This window comes from Melospiza melodia, chromosome 5 (assembly GCF_035770615.1).
Source record: "Melospiza melodia melodia isolate bMelMel2 chromosome 5, bMelMel2.pri, whole genome shotgun sequence".
Lineage (NCBI taxonomy): Eukaryota > Metazoa > Chordata > Aves > Passeriformes > Passerellidae > Melospiza > Melospiza melodia.
The window spans coordinates 70540913-70561128 of record NC_086198.1 but is presented as its reverse complement, the minus strand read 5'-3'; the positions used below and the strand labels follow the sequence as shown (position 1 = coordinate 70561128).

Here is a 20216-nt window from a genome sequence, read left to right as displayed (position 1 = left end):
CACTTCTGGACTGCAGCTGCATCTTAGAATTTATTGTTTTATTTCAAAACAAGCATTTGAAATTCTACTGCCTTTCACCCACTGGAACAACCACCACACTTAGAGATGGTGAGAGCTCTTCACAGGCAAGTTGTTTCAGCATACCCAGTATGGCATTTTACAGAGGCACGTAGAATACACTTTATACATGCAGAATCTTAAGTGCATCTGTGGGACTGAAATAAAAACAGTGTTCCACTCAATGTTTTAAATACATATAGAAAAATGTACCTTAGGCAGTTAGAAGATAAACAAGTAAATGCTCAACAGAGGCATGTGTGGTACCAACATTTCTCAGACTGTATAATATAAATATAAAATATATTAACAATACATAGTGGCTAGCAAATTTGATAATTTATTTCATTTGGTATTTATGATTGGTTTTGCTACATTTTGACCAAAAAAATCCACACTTCAAAAACAATTCTGCAGATCATGATTTAAGAGTACCTTTGTGACAAATCTTTCAGCTGCACATTGCACACAGTATTTTAAAAAGAACTTTTGATAATTACAAGAATCTAATACTAGCATACAGCCATGTCAGTATTAATCAGAGAAGAGCTTTAATATGTGTTTAACCTACTTGACCAAGGTAGTATCTGTTATTTTCAACCTGTACTTCAGCTTTGAGGATACTGCTCTTTATATTTTTTAATATGTGTTTGCATTTGTATACATAAAGTGACAAACTTCCATTAGCATGAGAGTGAAAATTCTAAAAACGTTAGTTCATTTCCTCCTCTTAACTCTAACAGATACTAATTGAGGCACTGCTTAGCAGCAGAGGTGGGTGTAAAGCAGCAAAATGAGTGTTGAAGTGTTTAGTAACTATTAACTCTGATAAAACTATAAGGTCCATGAAGGAAGTATGCAAAATGTTAGTACTTCCCCACAATCTTTAATGTGAGAACTCCGTGGGTTTTGCTACATTATATTCTGCTTACTCTGTTTGTCAGAACAGCTCCACTGATGTCCAGCCCCAAAAATGCAACAACTACTGAGCACCAAAATCTGGTTTGCCTTTGAGCAGTGAGGGAAATATGACTCCTCTGACCTCCCCCATGTGCCATAATGCCTGACTGATGAACACCCCTCCAAAAATCACTTCCACCTATACACATTCTGCATGAGTGCTTACTGCCTGCCACTAAATTCAGAAACTGGGACCTTGGATATTAATTTCTTGTTACAGCAGGAGCTGATTTGTGATTTATGGAATCCTAGGTACTTTGAGCACTGTAAAACGTGGCTAGATAGTTTATCTTCCGATAACAAATAATCAGTTCTGAAGTTAATGTGTAAAACTCACATAATTTTTAGGTAAAGAAGTGCATGCTTATCAAAAAACTTGTCAAAAAGCTGTTACAAAATCACTTTGAGACCTCCAATATTAAGGTTACTTGACGCTACTGCAAAACAAAGCTGTTTTAAACTGAAGAAATACATGGGGTGAGGAAAGAGGGAATCTTATAAATAGCTGGTCTATTTTTAGCACAAAACACCTCACTGTTGCCAAAGCAGTTGGAAGACTCTAATAGGCCCCAGTTCACCATAGTTTCACTGCTGACAAATTCTGGTACACATCTATTTACCCTGATGTCCTACCACCTCATTTATTATTACAGACCTGCAGTTTAACTTCAGAATTTAAAGTTTTGATTTTCTCAGTAATGCATCAGTACTGACATTTATGAGGAAGGAGAGATCTATCTCAGACACTGCTGCAACAGTTATACTCAGATTATTACCTATTGATTATTGGACTCAGACACTATTCACATTAGAACACCCAGGAAAACACTATTTTTGGGTAGTAAGCAAGTTGTAAGTACATTTTTAAAAATGCACTTTTACTATAAACACGTTTTATAAGTACTTCACATAAATTAAGCAACTGCAGAATGCATTAACTGCACAGATAGAATGGAAGTTCAAGCAACACTTCAATAACCACAAGACTACTTCAAAATTCAAGTTAAATTTCCATACTCAGTATTACTTTGCAAATAGTATTTATGATAGCATAATTTTTTAACAACGTGAGAACGAATACATGGCAAAAATAATGCGATATTTTAAAGTGAATCTGCCACTACTCCTCTTAGTACACATCTGGTAAGCCACCTAAGTTTGGGGTAAATCAATGTATCAAAAAGAAAGAAGAGAAAAGTCTGCCACTTCAGCCATCCTAGGAAAATCTATTTCCAACAAGAAGTTGACATTCCTGTGGAAGTACTTGAGACGTAGGACAAAAACCTCCTCTAGAGACAACTGTAGGCAGTAGAGCTGATGCCAAGATCATGTTCTTTACATATATTCTACTGATCCAAATTCAAGAAGGTACTTCAGTATGCATGTACACTGAAAGCTTACAGATTCAGTGCAGATACACTATTGCAGCTAACAGCACAATATCCTAACATTGCTGACCGTAACAGCCTTTCCTTAAAAATACTGTGTAAGAAATGTTAGTATAAACCGCTGTAAAAAAAGAAACCCTGGAAGGCATGCAATTACTTCCTACAGCTCTGTGTAAACACCAAGAGGCCCGTGCCAGGAGCAGCTGTTTCAGTGCGTGGCTCCACAGGGGTTGGCAGAGGTCTGGCAGCCCATGTTGTGCCCGGTGACCTGGACCTTGAAGAGCGTCCCGTCGGCGCACATGCACAGCTTGAAGCGCAGCCAGTTGCCGTTGTTGAACTGATCCCCGTAGGAAGAGCTCGGCAGCCGCGTCGGGCTGACCATCACGCTGCCGTTCAGGATGATGCTGTTTTCCTATTAGGAGAGGAAAAAAAATAAATTGGAGCGTTACAACTTCTAATGTAAATAAGGCAGATTGTTTTTGAGAAGGACAAACTGCTTTAATGGATAAGTAACATCTCTAGCATGGCTGTAGAATCAACAATAATAAAAAAGGTATGTGTACAAATGTTTAATTTTTAAATGAAAATTATAGTGATACCTATGGGTTTCTAGTCAGCAATGTACTTTGCTATTCCAGTGGTGGATTGATATGGAGAAAGACAGCAGTAGGGTGAATTTTCATGTTACATTCTTATTAGCAATTGCAGTAAATGTAAAATATGGACATGAAACAGGCAATTGAATTCATACATGACATTCATTCACACTTGAAAGTGCATATACCTCTACTTTTATCCTTTTTTTCCATCACTCCACATATACTGCCATCTTAATCTCCAAAAATCTTAAAGGAATGCTAGTGAGTCTTACAGCAGCAGCACAGAAGGCAATGCTCCAAACTATATGCACTGCTCATCTGGCAAAGGTTGTCAACCCTGGTTAAGCTTCCAGAGGAAATTTACTCCCGTTGGTATTGATGTCAATAGCTTAGCTTTAACTGCATAGTAGGTTTTTGGTGTCTTAACAGTAGTAAATCAGTGTTACCTGAAGCTACTCAACCACTACTTAACAGCAAAGTAATAAATCATCTATTTAAATCCTACTAAATATACTGACTTGTATGCATGAGTAAATCATATAAAATTTGAAGCTATATAAAGCTACATCAGTTTACTATCAGCCTAAATTTGAAACTAAGCTGTTAAAAAAAATTGCTTCAATTTGAAGTACTTACTGCTTTAAGTTCCATGTTTCCACCCATTCGAAACTCAATTGTCTTGCCTGTGATGAAAACACCTTCATTCCCCCGGACAATGGCACGACCATCAACCTTTATGTTTAGATCACTGGTTGCATTGCTGGTAATCTAAGAACACAACCAAAAAAATTGTATTATGGATTAGTGAAAATGTGCCACTTGTGTTTGTCTGAGTAACTTTAATTACCCTGAAAGCAGTGCTGTGCAATTTAATAAAAAAACTTGAATTTCCCTTCTGCCCACTAGCTTCAGCATATTTGTTATTTTCCATGGTGAATTTCAAAACAGAATTTTGGAAGGTATGTAAAATTAATTTTTTGTATAAAGATAACAATTCATATGACAATTTTATGGGATACACAGCTAACACTTGTACCAAATATGGGCTTCCTGCTAAAACAGATTATGTAAATTTAACCCTCTGTTTTCACTGAATCTGTTCCTCCTATCTATTTATAGTTGTGTGTGTTTTTTCTGCAACAGGGTTGCTCAGTGCTTCCAAAGGCACACTCAACCCCCTATAAAACCACTAACTCTACTCTTACACAAACAAACAATGGGTTGTATTCTCATTACTTACAAAAAATAAGAAACATACCCTCTCTGTAGAGGCCTTTTGTACATTCAAGATTTTAACTCCATTTGGCAGATGAAACTCATGAGTTTCATAGTCGGTGCTGAACAAAGTATTTTGTGTTCGCGGGTCAACAAATTCCATGCCAATATCACTGGTGATAGAAGTTTTGTCTTTTTCCACACTAAGCTTGGTTGTTCCTTGCTGAAAGACAATCTTCAGAAACAAAGGCATAAATTTAATGATGTTTCAAATGTAACATTTATCAGCAGTGTGAGTGTAATTCTCTAGTGTTGCTCACACACTTTCAATTCATGGTATAACTTACAGGCTGATTATTGCCAGTGATCACCAAGTCTTCGTTCCGTCTCCCTCCCACAGTGCTCTTATATAAGGGATGGATAACGCCCATGTCAGACACCTGCTTGAACCGCAGCAAGCCACTCTCGTGGAATTCCATGCTGTCACAACCATTGGGACCAATTCTTATCACTGCCCAGATAACCAGGGTAATCTGAAAGAGAAACACATTTTCAAGGATTATGTTGATTGTTCAATTATTTTATTAATTAGATGTTTTATTTGAACAATTATTAATGCCAGTGTTAAGGTGAGCTTTAAGTGTGAGTTGACTTTAGTTTGTTCCTACTGAAAACATCATAACACATTTAATTATGAAAAGCATTTAAAATTAGTTTTAGACTTACTTGAAATAGTAACTGAAATGATTTATATATATATTATATATATGAAATAGATATGAAATATTAAATCACATCCATACTTACATATATTTTCTGTTTAAGGGTAATAATTAATTAAACAAATTTCCTGAACAGTTCAGCTTGGTATATATATATATATATATAACATGTTGAACTGCAAGAATGCATCCTCCCAGATGGATGTGCAATTATGAAAAATAATGTTACTTCTCATTGAACACGCAATAAAAATGTGACGATTAGAACAACGAAGCTTTAAAGTACAGTGGCTTGTTAATTCTGAATGTTCATATACAGTTCTGTAACATAAAATATAACCATGTTTTATATGCCATATAATCCTGAATGCATATGTACTAATAACACTTCTCATGAGGTGGCCATTAAATACTCATGCCTGAACTTACACCATTCTTCCATCTAACCTTGCTCAGACTAAAAAAGTACTAAAAAGAGAGAAGAAAAATGAGAATCTCCTTCAGTATGTTTTAAGTCCTCAGCCATACTGGAAACTTTTTTTTACTGAACTGTCAAAATGAAATATGACCTAATGTTGCTCACACTATAGCTATTATACTCACAATCAGATTGATGACAGCCAAAATAAAAAGAACAACAATCACACATATGGCCAAGTTGCCTTTCCTGCCACGTAACCCTGTCTTATGGAGACGGTCTTCATCAATTGGGATGTATCCTGCTTTGAAGTTACTGTTGTGCTCCTTATTAACATTCCTGCGTTCCACAGCCTTCTCTCGCATAGACTTCTTCACCGGGCCGTTAGAGCTTTGCTGTAACACAAGGCACGGGTCAGCTTTAAAAGGCATGCAAATTAGCTACAATGGCACACACATATGTATGCAAAAAATGTAAATTGACTAGTGGGATATATTGGATATTACGTTCAGTATTAGATTTAAGTCTGGCACCCAGCTGTCAGAATAAGCGTTTAGAACCACAGCAACCTCTGCTAGCACAATGACTTAAGTTTAAAATCCAGATACTTTCAGACAATGTATGGCTTTATATCTCATTTTTATCATGACAGATAGGAATTATTAATTATATTGTTACAGTTAATAAACTAAAACCAGCTACCAAGAAATTAATTACCTCTCAGGGTATTGTTTACCTCTCAGGGATGATAGAGGACATAACTGGCAGGTCATCTGCCAATACACAGGATTTTAGTTGTGCTCATATGCGATAGACTCCCAATGAGTATTCAAAAAGAGTAGTGGATACAGTTTTTAAATTAGTTTGACAGCACAGAGTTTGTGTTCAGCTCCGGTTGCTTGCATGCAGCATTGATAAAGATACTGTGAGGCCTCAAACCTGGCATGGGGCACTTGGCCAGAGCAGCTTTCTTGTAATAATCTGAAGTTATGAGATTGTAAGGGATATCCTGTCAACGTAACAAAGTAATAGAGGAAAGTCTTGTAGGTATTCACAGTAAAAATAAACCTTTACTGTATTTTCGTAGCTGTTCAAAATTTTGTTCCACTTCCCTTGAATGGAACGGTTTGTTATTTAGGGATTCACATCTTCAAAGAAGGAGTTTGATCCTTCTGATGGAATTAAGTTTGTTCACTTGAAATGAACCCTAAAACTACTCCTTAAGTAACTACACTTGCACATATCCACACTGATGCAACGAGTAACAACACCGTATTTTCTTCTGCTGTTGAAGAACTATTAAGAGATTGTGTTGACAAAGGTGCTTGACCTGGACGAGTCTGTGGAGGCTTCGCTGCCTCGGAGATGTCCTGAACTCCCTGTGACCCTGCCGAGCCCACAGGAGCTGCGGAGCCCCGCAGGCACCCACGGCTGCCTCCCGCCCCCTGGGCAGCGCCAAGCGCCCCGACAGGCGCGGCGGCGGCGTCCGCGCACCGCTCCAACGCCAGGCGCCTCACACAGGGCACAAAGTGTTTCTGTCTGTCACACACCCACGCCTGCGGGCAGGACGGCGCCGCTCCGGGCCCCGCCCGGACAGCAGGCTCGGGCCGTCTCTCCCCGAGCCCGTCCCGTCCGAACACTGTCCGGGCACAAGGCGGGAAGGGCCGCCCGAGCGCCGTTTCTCCCCTCCCCAGCCGGAGCACTCCGGCACCACACCAGCCTCGCCCACCGCGGAGAAAATGGCGCCCCCGCCCGCGCTTCCCCTCCGCGAGCAGCACCCCCGGCCGGACCGCCTGCTCCCCGCGGTCCCGCTCCCCCCTGGCCCCGGCGGAGACGGCGCCGCGCCTCGCCATGCCCGCGTCCCGCTGCGGACGGACCTGCTCGGGGGCGGCCGCCGCCATCTTTCCCCGCCGCCGCCGCCGCTGCGCGGGGCCCGCGAGCGCCCCCACGTGCCGCTCCGCGCGCCGGGTCCCCGCGGCTCGCGCGCACCGTCGTTATCCGGCAGCGTCACCTGGCGGCCGCGAACCGTCCACGCGCCCCGCGAGGCGCCTCGCAGCCCCCCCCAGTCCCGTGGCACCGCCATCGCCGCGCCAGCCGTTAAGACACCACCGCGGCTGTGGAAGCCCTCGGACGCGGCCAAGCCCAGGGAAGGGGCCCGGGCTGGCATTACCATCTCCATTACACCTGCGCCGCCCGAAGAATACTCTGCCGAGGGGACAGCAGAGCGAGCTGACATCTAGCCATGGCCAAAGAAATTAACAGCCTCGTGGGCGGGGGAAACACCCGGGAAATGCAGGACTATGAGGTGAGTCCTGCCACTCCTCGGGGCCAGAGGCGGCCGCCCTCCCTCGGCGGTCTGCGGGCCGGTCTGGGACACTGCCCGGAACGCGCGTCCAGTTAGCGCAGTTTTAAGACCTGTTAAGCTCCCACAGCTTCAGTTGTTTCGCTTTTTGTCCGTGGCAAGGTTCCCTGAAAAGAAGGGTTGGAGGTTAAAAGTGAGATTTGATCGGTACCGGCTGTGCTTAGAAGGGAGGAGAGCGTTGAAAAACGGCCGGTGGAAGGACTACGGTTGGGGCCTAGGAACAGTCTGGAAAAAATTCACCTAGTTCTATTCCCTTAAAATAAGTTTCTTACACACCTGAGTGAGGTTGTCACTTCCTGAAGCAGTACAGCATATACTCGGCAGGAGACAGCCTTTTATTTTTGCTGCACAATCATCTAAGAAAACACAAACATTAAGAAATGCTAAGAACACGTACAGAAAAAGCCAGAGTTGGGTGAGGAGTGCGAGTGAGGAAAACGGCTGCTGGAAGTGAGACGGGGTTACCCAGCATCCCGGCTCTTGTGGGGGGGGAGAAGCTTGTGCGCGAGAGCGGCGGTTACCGGGCAGCGCGCGGCGCGGCCGGCTAGCGGCCGTTGGCGGCAAACGGTTTCAGAAACGGCAGGCGGTACGGGCGGAGCGCCGTTAGTTGAAGAAGAGCTGCCGAAGGGGTGAGATGGAGTCCATCCAGGAGTGACCGGAGGTGAGCTGAGGGGGTGAAACAGTGGAAGCAGTAGAGAAAGTGTAAAATTAGGGAAAGGTGAGACTTCACAGCAGTGACTTTGCTCAGTGGGAAAAAAAATCTTGATAGAATTTTCCGTCCGGCATCCCCAGGTTTCTGTACCTTCAGGGTGCAGATAGTTGGTCACGAACTTGTGACTACCTACTGTGTCTGCTGTGGTTGGTGAGAAAAGAAATGCAGTGTTTTCAGGGGAAATTAGTTTTTTTCTTTTACTTCATGGTTGAATAGGAGTTACAGTTTCATAACCGGTGTAACTGTCGGCAAGATTCAAGGCAAAGGGCGGTTTTAAGGGGGTTGGGAGTAGCCGGTAAAGCTACCACAGAGGAGGCCGGAGGAGGAACAGTGTCGTGTATTTCAAAGTCTTGCAAATGGTTGTTGGAGGTAGGCCTTAGGAGGGCCGAGCGGCAGTGGGAGCTGACCTCTCCATCAAAAGTTGGTTAGGAATAGACAAAGCAAGATAAGAGCCTTATATGTATTTTTTCAGCTAATATGGAAAACCAGATTTTAGGCTATTTTTTAAAATCCAACAATCTGCTAGATTATTATTTTAATAACTGTTGGAAGATTTTAACTCAACTTGTGGTTGCATCTTCTTTTTGATGGAAAAGGAGTATGCTTTCTCAAGTAGTGAATGAAGTGGGTCATAGAAGTCCTGTTTTGCTCATTGGCCTATTAGAAATGAGTATTCAAAAATAAGTGTTCTAATGGATCCAGTAGGAAAAAGTTGGGAAGATGTAATTATGGGGGAGAATGTGCCATGATTGTAACAGGAGTAACTTTAGGTAAGAAAGCCCACACAGATGTCATAATGCGCGTTATTAACAGGGGAATTCTGCTGAGGAAATCTGAGCCGATGCTGTCAAGTGTTAGAACTGAACAAGGCAATTCAAAAGCAGCTCTTCTCAATTCTCAATGAAACATCCCAAGGAGGTAAATTGATGCCTTGTCCAATTACTTACACATTTCACATGTGCCATTTTTTCCAACTCTGGCTTTTTCTGTACGTGTTCTTAGCATTTCTTAACGTTTGTGTTTTTAGAGGATTGTGCAGCAAAATTAAAAGGCTGTCTCCTGCCAAGTATATGTACTGCTTCAGGAAGTGACAACCTCACTCAGGTGTGTAAGAAACTCATTTTAATGGAATAGAACTAGGTGAATTTATACCTGTGGTAGCGCTTTAATGACTTTCTGTTAATATTAGCCTCCCTCAGATTTTACTTAATGAAATATATCCTTAGTTGCTTGTGGAGACACCTATGGAGACAACTATGCTATTATGGAGGGATTTGCTTTGTATAAGAAGTCTGTGTTATTATACTGCTTTCCTTTTCTAGGTACAGATTTGCTATTTACATTTACATTTCAGAGACATAATAGCAGTATTTATGCCATATCTCTTTTTTAGAAAAAAAGAGCACTGTGAAAATACATGTGTAAGATGAAAGTGTGCATAAACTCCATGCATTAATCTGTGAGCTCCTTTTACTTTTTTTTTTTTTTTTTTTTAAGGAAAAAACCCTAAGGATATCTTAACATTGTATTATTTCCTGGAGTGTTAAAAAAAAAGTGTTCATGTGTGTCATGATACCACTATGCTCCTGCCATGATATTTGGGGTTCATATATATTTGGTATTTACTGAAGGGGTTGTAATACTAACAGTTTGATACTAACAGAAAAGACAGATCTATTGTGGCTTTATGGTTTGAATGAAAATAAGAGACTTTGCTAATTCAGGCTAGGGGAAGATCTTCAAGATCCTGAGATTTGATAGTGACGTCTCCATGTTCTTTGGTTTCTCATTTTTACACCTGATCTGTCAAAATATTTCACAATTAAAATAGGACAAATAAAAAGTGATATCCTTTAAGAGTTAGAGTCTATTATGAATCAGGAGTGGTGGTGTGCTGAAACCCTCCCAAAATATTAAACAACAAAGTTATTAAATGACAGTACACCAGGAATACCAGTTGCAGGTTTGTAATTGCATGTGACATTCAAAATTTAAAGAAAAGCACGTTGCACAGTTATTAATTTAATTCCAGTACTAGCTGGCCATTTTATGGGTTGTTAAAGGCAGCTGCATGTATAGTAGTGTGCTTTCTGGAATGATAGTTCTGTGTTCTAATAACTTTTTGTTGTTTTGTATACACAAATTCCCAAAAAGTTTACTTGAGTTGGTCATTTAGTCAATCAGGAGTTGACTAACTGAAAAAAACCAACTATGCAACACATCTGCAAAAGGCTTTGTTCTGATGATTCGGGCAGTAAATCTGCATATGCTGACCTTCCATAATTTCTACCATGAAGTATAAAATAAGTGAATATTTTATTTCTATAACTGAGTCTTTCTTTGGTGTGCCTGAAAGGTATTGCTTATGTCTCAGAGAGAATGCAATAGCTTTTGTTCTCAGTTTCTTTAAGAATGGTCATTGCCGAAATATTTAGAAATACATCTGCCCTTTATGCTCTAGTACTTTACTGAGGGAATTTATAAAGTAGAACATTCAAGCAGTGTGACTTCATTTCCTGGTAGGAGTCAGCTGAAGGAGAGCTACAGCTGAGAGATTTGTCCTGCAAACCAAGGTGTGAGCTGCAAGAACTGGAGGACAAACTAAGTGAAACTCGTGTGCAGATCAACCAGATGGAACGAGAGTAGGGAAAAAAAATTAACTGCAATTTTTTCTGTTTGCTTTTTGTTTTTATTTTTTTTTCCCTTGATGTATAAATATTGATGGAGATTTGTAAAATGTTTTATTTCTGGCCTAAAACCAGAGTTTCAAAATGCATTGAGCTCTGTATCATGTGTATATATCCAAAGTGGGGTACAAATGATACAGTCACACCCACATTCATAAATTCACTTGGTAAGTTTTGCTTATGACAGAGATGTTGAAAGACATGCCAGTATTCTACATAAAAAGGTTTTGTATAGTCCATGACAATCCCTTGTGGAGTTATAGTCTATGAAATGTTGCATACTAAGCAAACCCTAAATAAAAAAAAAATCAATTGAGTAGCTACAGTGTAACATTTATTGAAGGACCTACAACATGTCGCAATTAATTATACAATGTAATTGATACATAAATGTCCAAGAAGATAAAAGCCACTGTCATAAGATGGAGGAAGTCACTCATCATTTCCAGATGAGTGACTAGGCCTGAAGAGTTTTTGTCTAGTTGCATAAAACATATTTTATGGAGCATTATAATATAAAAGTTAATAAATTGCTTCAGATACAAGTTAGTGCAGTTATTACCAGCTGCACGGCCATTTAAGGGGCAGCTCGACGCGGCAGACACATTCTCACGCATCCTATTGCCATGAGAACAATGAACGTTCCGGAAGTCTTGGGTCAGTGCATTGATATAATTTCATGCCCTTACTAAGTGATTCCAAGAATATAATTTTGGCTTTCCCCCATGCCTACTTCTAGAGCTCATCTTCCCAAATCTGCTTTTCTTTCCCAATTGTCCTTTGTAGTAGAATTCTTTAACCCTCTTTTACTACTGTTCTGCTAGAAGTCCTTCCTGAAGGAGCTGACTTGGATGGAACTGGGCAGTCTTTCCTCTTAGCAGATGTTGGTGGCCTTATTACCTGTGGTCATCTCAGTCAGCTTGTTCCTTAAAAAGGTGGAACAAGAATCCTATCAATTGATAAGTGTTAGAGCTTTTGTTGATTCAGAGTCTCAAAAAAATCTCACCAGGGTCCTCCAGTAAGGAAAAGGAAGGACAGGGTGAATACCTTCAAAATAAATAGAAAACATATTTTCTTTTTGCCTTCCACTTCTGGTAAGAGAAAAGCAACAGTAATACCGGTATTTGGATGGAAAGCAGAGATTTTGGGATAGTTTTTATTATTAACTAAGAGTAAAGGACAGAAGATAAACTTGTTTCACTGGTTGTCTGCCAATCTTTAAGAATCACTCCCGCTTTTGGGGACAGCAGGAGAGGAATTGTTAGCTTTTGGTATTACTTGACTAGCATTTCTGATGTCTTTTGATTGACTAATATATTTCTGCAAAAAAAAAGAGCCCAAAACCTGGTAGGAGACAATACATGGGTTCTTAATCTATAGGAAAGAAAACTGAGATGGTTTAGTTACTGTCTTAAATGTGAAAAAGAAATTAGTTTCTTTTAGACCTGATCATCTGAGCTAGTATAAGGACGCCAAATGTTAACCAGTAATTGTTCCTATAGCACACAGTGCTATATCCACTTTCCTGCCACAATACAGTTACACAATTTAAAGTAAGATCAAGGGTCTGCTTTGTTTCATTTGTTTTTAAACTCTGGATTTTTCCTGTATTTCAGTATAAGGAAAGCATGCTGAAATTATTCAGCAAGCATAAGGAGCTTGGTCAATAGTTTTCCTATTTTTTTTGCTCCTTTTGTTTGATGATGAGGATTAATTGATAGATAGTTTACGTTGATAGAAGGACATCTTGTGACTGACTGTTCTGTGTCATTAAGTCTGAAGGCTTCCCGGTGCCACTTAAAGAGGCTAGAGGAACTAGATGAGTACGAGCAGAAGATTGAGAACTTGCGGGATGAGATTGCTATGCTGGATTGCAAAAAGTCTGTTATCCAGAGCAGGTAGAGACCTTACTCAGAGAAGTCACTGAATCATAGAAATCGGTCATGTTAGGTAGCATGAATTTCTTCCTCATTTAAATTGAAATATAAACAAAAGCCAAGGTTTTTTGCTTTGTTATGAAGGAACATAAACTCTTTAGGTTATTTGTTCTAGTGCCCAAATATTTTATTTTAAAGCAGTTATGTTACGTTTCAGACAAAACAGCAAATAATGCACCTTTACAAAATACATGGAGAGCAACTGTATGAAATAGTTCTTTTGTTGATGAGTACTTTTATAGAGTTCTGCTCTGTAGTTGTAGTATTCAATTTTTACTTGTTTGACTTCAGCAGTACTCTTCGGTGGTACTGAAAGAGGAACAAATCTCCAAAATATTACTGGTTAAAGGTGTGTTTCCTAGGAACAAAGTGCTTGGCTTTATATACTTTACATGTTACTTTTCTTTTACTGTTTATGCTGTAGGCCATAAAACATTCTATGAAAATGCCTTCATATTAGACTAACCAGCTGCAGCTTCTTTAATTACTTGGCTCAAAACTCACCTTACCCTTGTAAAAATTAAATTGACGAAGAAGTCTGCCATAGGGAAAGCATCTGAGGATGGTAAAGTGACATGAAGCTTCTTTGCTTGTGTGTCGTAGGCTTTCCCGCTGCACTCCTCCGCCATGCCGTCGGAGATGTCTCTCTCCACCGTGCCGTCTGAGGGGCTGTATCTCTCCTCCACCGTGCGTTCCAAGGGGCTGTATTTCTCCTCCACCATGCCTTCCTAGGGCCTGCTCTCCATGCCGTCCAAGGGGCTGCTCTCCATGCCCTGTGAGGGGCTGCTCTCCATGCCCTGTGAGGGCCTGCTCTCCGTGCCGTCCAAGTGCCTGCTCTCCATGCCCTGTGAGGGCCTGCTCTCCATGCCCTGTGAGGGCCTGCTCTCCATGCCCTGTGAGGGGCTGCTCTCCATGCGGACCCTGCCGTCCGAGGGCCTGCTCTCCATGCATTCCAAGGGCCTGTTCTCCGTGCCCTGTGAGGGGCTGCTCTCCATGCGTACCCTGCCGTCCAAGGGCCTGCTCTCCGTGCCTTCCGAGGGCCTGCTCTCCATGCATACCCTGCCGTCCAAGGGCCTGCTCTCCATGCGGACCCTGTGGTCCATGTGGACCCTGTGGTCCATGCGGACCCTGCCGTCCAAGGGCCTGCTCTCCATGCGGACCCTGTGGTCCGTGCGGACCCTGTGGTCCATGCGGACCCTGCCGTCCAAGGGCCTGCTCTCCATGCATACCCTGCCGTCCAAGGGCCTGCTCTCCATGCATACCTTGCCGTCCAAGGGCCTGCTCTCCATGCATACCCTGCCGTCCAAGGGCCTGCTCTCCATGCGGTCCCTGTGGACCCTGTGGTCCGTGCGGACCCTGTGGTCCGTGCGGACCCTGTGGTCCCTGTGGACCCTGTGGTCCGTGCGGACCCTGTGGTCCCTGTGGACCCTGTGGTCCGTGCGGACCCTGTGGACCCTGTGGACCCTGTGGTCCGTGCGGACCCTGTGGTCCGTGCGGTCCCTGTGGTCCATGTGGACCCTGTGGTCCAAGGCCCTGCTCTCCATGCATACCCTGCCCTCCAAGGTCGGGCTCTCCATGCCGTCTGAAGTGCCTCTCTCCACCGTGCCTACCATGTCGTCCAAGGGCGTGTATGAGGCCCTGTGCCAGGCCCTGTGTGAGGCCCTGTATCTCTCCTCTGCCGTGCCGTTTGAGGCCCTGCGTGAAGCCCTGCGTGAGACCCTGCGTGAGACCCTGCGTGAGGCCCTGTCCTCCCAAGTGCCGTGCCCTTTGCCCAAGGCCCTGTACACCTCCCCGGATCAGGCGGGGCAGCGCTTCACACCGTGCCTGCCTCATAGCTCGCTATAACTTCATTTACGCTAAGGAACGCTTGGAGGCAGAGTGCATTTTGAGGCGATACGTCTGTAACTTGGAGACGGTGCAGAGGATAGTATACATTGCATGTGTGGTGAGAAAGAAATATTATTTCTTATTTTACAGGCTGGAGGTGTGTTGTAAAATACTATGTCTGCAGTGGTTTAAATTGTGGGTAAATTAGCATTTCTGTCAAGTGCAGAGAAGAAAAGCTTTCTTTATTATTTTGATTTTTCTTTCTTTCCCTCACATTTCTACATTGAACTCTCAATGTAGTGTCCTACCTGACCTGTCCCAAGATGGGAACAGGGTCAATGATTTATTGTACGGATACTAAAAGAGTGAAATTTAGTCTGAAATTGGTCAAGTGATTTGGTCTGAAAAGTACATGGTATCTGCAGTGATCAACATTGCCTTCTGCAAATTAATTACACTCAATCAGAGAATTCCTTCCTCATGAGTTAATTTTCTCCTTTACAGCAATGTATTATATTCCTCCTTGTTTTGATGATAGTGGGTTAAATTATTAATCTTCTGATAACAGATAAAATATTAAACTGGGTCTGCTGTATTTAACTTGATGTTCTTTACTTTTGCAGGAATCTTTCCGTGCGGCAAAGATGGCCTTCTGGAGGGTGAAAATAAACGTAAAAGACACTTTGGGTATATGTTTCAGAGGGGGACCTACGTCACTTGAAGTTGCTGTCCTGGATTATATAGCTTGCCACAAGGATCTGTATGACGTTTGTTGCAGTGTCCATGTAAGTGAAGGGCAGTGGTGATCTCTTTCAGGAGCTAGTAAATTCAGAATATGTAAATTAGAAATGCACTGTAACCTGAAGGAGAAAAGAGTTACTGTATGGACTTTGTCTTGTAGCAGTTTATTTTCTAGAACAACATTGCTAGGACTAGTATATGTATGGCTTAGTAATGGCTTGCTTGGTTTGTTCATAGCAGCACATTCTTTCTGAAGTTGTTGTTTTCTGGAATAGTCCAGGCCAACATTACTATGAGTTTTTTATACTGATTTTTAAATGTAGAAAGCTGAGAAGCATATTTAGGGGGGATTTCTGCAGTTGCCTGTGAAACAATTGTTAGTGAGTGCAAATTACTCATGTATGTTTATTTTCAGGAAGTAGTTTGCTGCATGAACAGGAACCCAAAGCTTCCATGTCCAGGAGAACTGGATTTCGTTGTGATCAGCAATTTGATTCGAGAGGTGTGCTGTTTGGCTTATTCAATGCAGACACTCATTCCTCCTCTTGATATTGCCTATGGTGTTGATGGAGAATGCTTCAATAGGAACATGTAAGAAATTTCTATATTCAGTCAGACTTACCATTAAAAGTTTTGTAGTCTACTTGTTTCCTAATTAATATAGCAGTGCTAAACATTAATTTAGGGCAAAACCCCCTGGCCTGTAGTGAATTTGGTATGTCTTTAAGGTAAATACTAGCATGTACATAAGCGTCAGCAATTTTTTTTAGTGAACAGCAGAGCAACTTTCTGGATAAACTTCACTCTCAAGAGCATATTTAATTTATTATTTAAGAAGAAAATGATCATCAGCTTTCCCTGCTTAGTCTCTATTTGCCTTTTAAAAAATGCTTGCATCTTGGTCCTCCTTTACTGGCCTGTTCTGTAAAAGTCATATTTACTGAGATCTTGCAGTTGGTGTCATTACCAGGGTCATCAACATGTTTGCTGCAACCTCCAGGCTGTGGCTACTGTACAACATACGACTATTAATATGCTCCCATCTCTTCTGGTTCAGAGCTGGTCAAAACCAAAACTGCCTCTTAAAAATGAGAATTTTGTTAATAATTTTTCTTTTTTCTATAGGGTCAAGCTGCTTTTTTAGCAGAGACCTGTAGAGTGCTTCCATGTTGTCTAGAAAATAATTGGAATTGATAGGTCATAAAAATTGCTCTAAAAAGCAAAACACCTTACATCACTAAGAGGGTTTCTAGTAATAATTTAGAATAGAATGGAACCCAGGTCATGAAGAGCTTGAGAAGTCAAGGAGAGAAATAGAGAATATGAAAGTAGACTCTTGACAGGGGAGTGCAAAATCATACAGGACTACTCAATGATCCTATCTGAATATAGGACAGTTAGCTTTTGACACTCAAAACTATTGGCTAAATTAGGAAGCATGAACACTGTAATATAGTCTTGAGATGCTTTCTCCACCTACTTGGTGTGTATGGCCTTAAAAAACATTTATTATGTTTTTGTGTGCTGCTGTGGGAGACATGTACATCTGTCTATCTAGCTAGATAAATGTGGCACATGTATATGCTTACGTGTATAGGATTTGGATGTGGTACACAGAGATGGAGCAAATAAAAGTTGTAGAAATTAAAATATATCTGTTTAATACATGTGATAGCATTCTACAAAGAGCCAGCCAAACATCGTTGCACCCTATGCCTTGCTTTGCCTCTGATTATGACATTGTTTTATATTACTTACTATTGTAATAGATTACTTAAGTATAGATGTATTGCTTTTAATACAATTTATGTTATTTGGTATTTGTTGTGACTTTGAATCCTTAAAGCCAGATGTGTTATTTGTCCTTATAGAGGGCTTGTTCTAGCAAGATATTCCAGGAAGCGGGGATGACTGTGTCTGCCAAATTGCTGCTCAGAAGGTTTAATCTGTCAGTGGACACAGGGGCCCTGGCTTGTGTGGGGCTTATGCAAAAATTAAGGTCTAGTGGCCTTCTGAAGTGTTAGATGGCTTTATTAGAATGTCTGTCAGGATAAGTAAACAGTATGTTCTGCTAAGTCTGTCTTCCAAGTCCATTTCTTTTACAGGATCACATTAAGAATACATATTTTTGTGATGTGGAAAGATACTAGTAGCTACTTTTTATCAACATTGATGATTTGGAACATATTTCTCTTTTGGCACTTAATGCAGACATTTCTTGTACTGTTTGTTTCAACAGGTACTATCGTAGCTTTGACTCCGATTTTGCAGCTCCCTTTGTGGCCTATCACGTCTGGCCTCCTCTGGTAGAAGATGGCACTGTTATTGTGAAAGGAGAAGTAGTCACTAAAAAAATGGTTATGGTACGTATTTTGTTAAAGAAAAATGTTAAGGGAAAGTCAGTGGATTTCAACACTGTTTTTAAAATTTAAAAAGATAAGTTTTTAACTGTCCCCTATATGGGTGCAGTAGTATATCAAACATCAATTAGGTTTTAGTGCCTCATCCTGTATATAGGATGAATAGTTCCATTTTCCTTCATGTATTGTTTATGCAGATAATGGTTGTTGTCAGAACCTGTTCTAAGCAGAAAGCTTACTGTTTTTCCTCTCTGTCCTCAAACCTTGTCTCCAGTATGGCTTGCAAAGTGTGTCTTTATTAAACCTTCTCTTGCAGAAGAGGTTTACTTACAAGAGCCTACTTTCTCTTGTAGTGTCCTCGCAGATGCAGGATTAGAAGCAGAAGCTGCAGCTGTGGCCGTCCTCTGCTGTGTGGGGTAAGCCTCAGCTAAATGTTTGTAGTGTTAACAGCATCAAGTATTTTTAACTAGGAATGTAGGCAACCTGTTAAAAATGCTGATGTGCCACATGTACATTTTAACACTGGGAGTAAGTGCCTTTGCTTGATGGTCTCGAATGAGGTGAAGCTGAACTGACAGATAGTTATTGCCTGGTATAATGATCAGTAGAGATACTGTATGAGAAGTAGATCATAGTTAAATTCTCAGAAGCATCAATTGTGTATCTTGGAATGCTTTGCCCCTACTCTGCTTTAGTGCCCTTCCAAATAAATAATTGCATCATCTGGAAGGGTTTCAGTAATTTTGGAGTACATATACAACACATAGTTCCTGCCTCCTGGACTTAGTGACCTAAATTTACTCCTAATTTATGAAATGCATCAAAGGGGCCAAAAAGAAATGTAGGGTGAGCAGGAAGAGAAGGTGGTACAAATAAGATATGTGAAACTTCAGCAGAGTTCTGCATATTGTGTGGTTACAAAACGTTTTTTAATTATTACTGTTAAAAATGTGTATATTTTTCTAGTTGTTAGCCCATCTTATTAAATGGACATAGGCGCCCTCACCTTAAAATATGAATATTGAAAATGTGAGAGGCTTTGGGTAGGGCTCCCTTTTTTGTGTGTGTGTGCAGGATGTGAAAGAAAACTAGAAAGTTGTTGAACTTGACTTTGTAACAGTAGAGTTGCACTGATAGATGTGCAGATTTTCTGAATGTTGATGGGTGCCCAGGTGACTTTTTTGGTTACAGTTCTTTAGCACGCCTGATTTTCCTTTTCTCTTTGTCTTGCAGGTGCCTCGAAGCCGCAGTCTTTCAACAGTGAGGGTCAGAAGTAAGTGGCATATTGGCTCCTAGTGACTCATGGTTTTCACATCAAGCCATTGAACAATTGAACAAAAGAACAAAATTACATGTTGACTGTCTCTGATTCTAAAATACTTGCCGAAGTGTTAAATTGGATAGCCCCTTTTTTTTTATGGGTGGAAAAAGGCTGAGATTTTTTACTTGGAGGAAAGCTTGTTTTTTCACTCTACTTGGACCATTGTCATGATTTCTCTCTGCTGGTTGCCTTCACTGTGGCCAGTGCTGTAGTAAGTAAAACTTGCTTCCTTCCTTACACAAGAGACAGTTTGCTACTGTATATCTGCTGTCTTCCAGCCTTTCAAATTCCAAAGAGATGGCTAAGTTGTGACAGTGAAGTGAGGGATTTCAGGCAGCATGAGTGTGTGCCTATCTTGAAGCCAACCCAACTTAGAGATTTAGAAAATACAGTTGCACTGAAATGTACCTTTTTCTTCCATAGGGCGCTGCTAACTGGACATCTTCCTGCAGTGCAACACAACTGGATTCAACAACTTTGCTGGTGTCGTTTCTCTTCGGAAGTACCTCAAATCTCTCAATAAATGGCGGTTGTCACTCCAAATGGAGTTTGTATTCAGTGTGTTTTTTAGAATTATAGAAGGCTTATTTATAATTTTAGAAACGAAACACTTTTGATTTAAAAAAAGTGCATGCAGTACAGGATCATTTGGCAAAATTTGCAAAGTGGTCAGGAAGCCGTGATGTAATCTTGCAGGTGGAGATAGAATTATTGCATCTAGAATGTTTGCTTCCCTCAGATTCCAAATGATGCAGTTTATCTTACTAATTAAACATCTTATATTAAACATCTTTACAGGATGTTTAATATAACCTAAATGGTGAATGTTGCAGAACGTTGAGGTTAGCTGTTACTTGAACACAATGTAATTAATTGGTTCTTGTTTACAATTTTAGAAAATAGCAATAAT

At 41.1% G+C, this 20216-nt stretch overlaps 2 protein-coding genes and 1 long non-coding RNA gene across 6 annotated transcripts; 2 read left to right on the top strand and 1 right to left on the bottom strand.

Annotated features, from left to right (window-relative positions):
• Positions 1-17: 17 nt before the first annotated feature.
• On the bottom strand, positions 18-7302 carry SGCB (sarcoglycan beta). The gene is made up of 6 exons (XM_063157289.1): positions 7237-7302; positions 5545-5754; positions 4567-4752; positions 4263-4454; positions 3641-3772; positions 18-2817 (listed from the first exon to the last, which is right to left on the bottom strand). The coding sequence occupies exons 1-6, from the start codon at positions 7258-7260 to the stop codon at positions 2614-2616; spliced, it is 948 nt and encodes a 315-aa protein (XP_063013359.1). The 5' UTR covers positions 7261-7302; the 3' UTR covers positions 18-2613.
• Positions 7303-7441: 139 nt separating this feature from the next.
• SPATA18 (spermatogenesis associated 18) lies at positions 7442-19850 on the top strand. Of its 4 annotated transcripts, XM_063157286.1 has the most exons (10): positions 7442-7664; positions 10957-11075; positions 12896-13018; positions 13661-15002; positions 15508-15669; positions 16041-16216; positions 17865-17988; positions 18339-18401; positions 19219-19258; positions 19730-19850. In XM_063157286.1, the coding sequence occupies exons 1-10, from the start codon at positions 7602-7604 to the stop codon at positions 19738-19740; spliced, it is 2223 nt and encodes a 740-aa protein (XP_063013356.1). In that variant the 5' UTR covers positions 7442-7601; the 3' UTR covers positions 19741-19850. The 4 variants fall into 4 exon arrangements, 3 of the variants coding, with proteins under 3 accessions (XP_063013356.1, XP_063013357.1, XP_063013358.1); XM_063157287.1 differs by lacking the exon at positions 12896-13018; XM_063157288.1 differs by lacking the exons at positions 10957-11075; positions 12896-13018.
• Positions 8289-9530, top strand: LOC134418670 (uncharacterized). Its single transcript, XR_010027842.1, has 3 exons — positions 8289-8382; positions 9247-9351; positions 9461-9530. It is a non-coding gene; the product is annotated as an uncharacterized LOC134418670 (long non-coding RNA).
• Positions 19851-20216: the final 366 nt, after the last annotated feature.

Excerpts from the sequence above, each read along its gene's own strand:
- SGCB (XM_063157289.1), bottom strand. The coding sequence starts at position 7,260 with ATGGCGGCGGCCGCCCCCGAGCAG. Across the intron at positions 5,755-7,236 it reads CGGCGGCCGCCCCCGAGCAG|CAAAGCTCTAACGGCCCGGT; the intron begins GTCCGTCCGCAG and ends CTTGTGTTACAG. Across the intron at positions 4,753-5,544 it reads TGGCTGTCATCAATCTGATT|ATTACCCTGGTTATCTGGGC; the intron begins GTGAGTATAATA and ends TTTCTCTTTCAG.
- SPATA18 (XM_063157286.1), top strand. The coding sequence starts at position 7,602 with ATGGCCAAAGAAATTAACAGCCTCGTGGGCGGGGGAAACACCCGGGAA. Across the intron at positions 16,217-17,864 it reads GAATGCTTCAATAGGAACAT|GTACTATCGTAGCTTTGACT; the intron begins GTAAGAAATTTC and ends TTGTTTCAACAG. Across the intron at positions 18,402-19,218 it reads GCCGTCCTCTGCTGTGTGGG|GTGCCTCGAAGCCGCAGTCT; the intron begins GTAAGCCTCAGC and ends TTTGTCTTGCAG.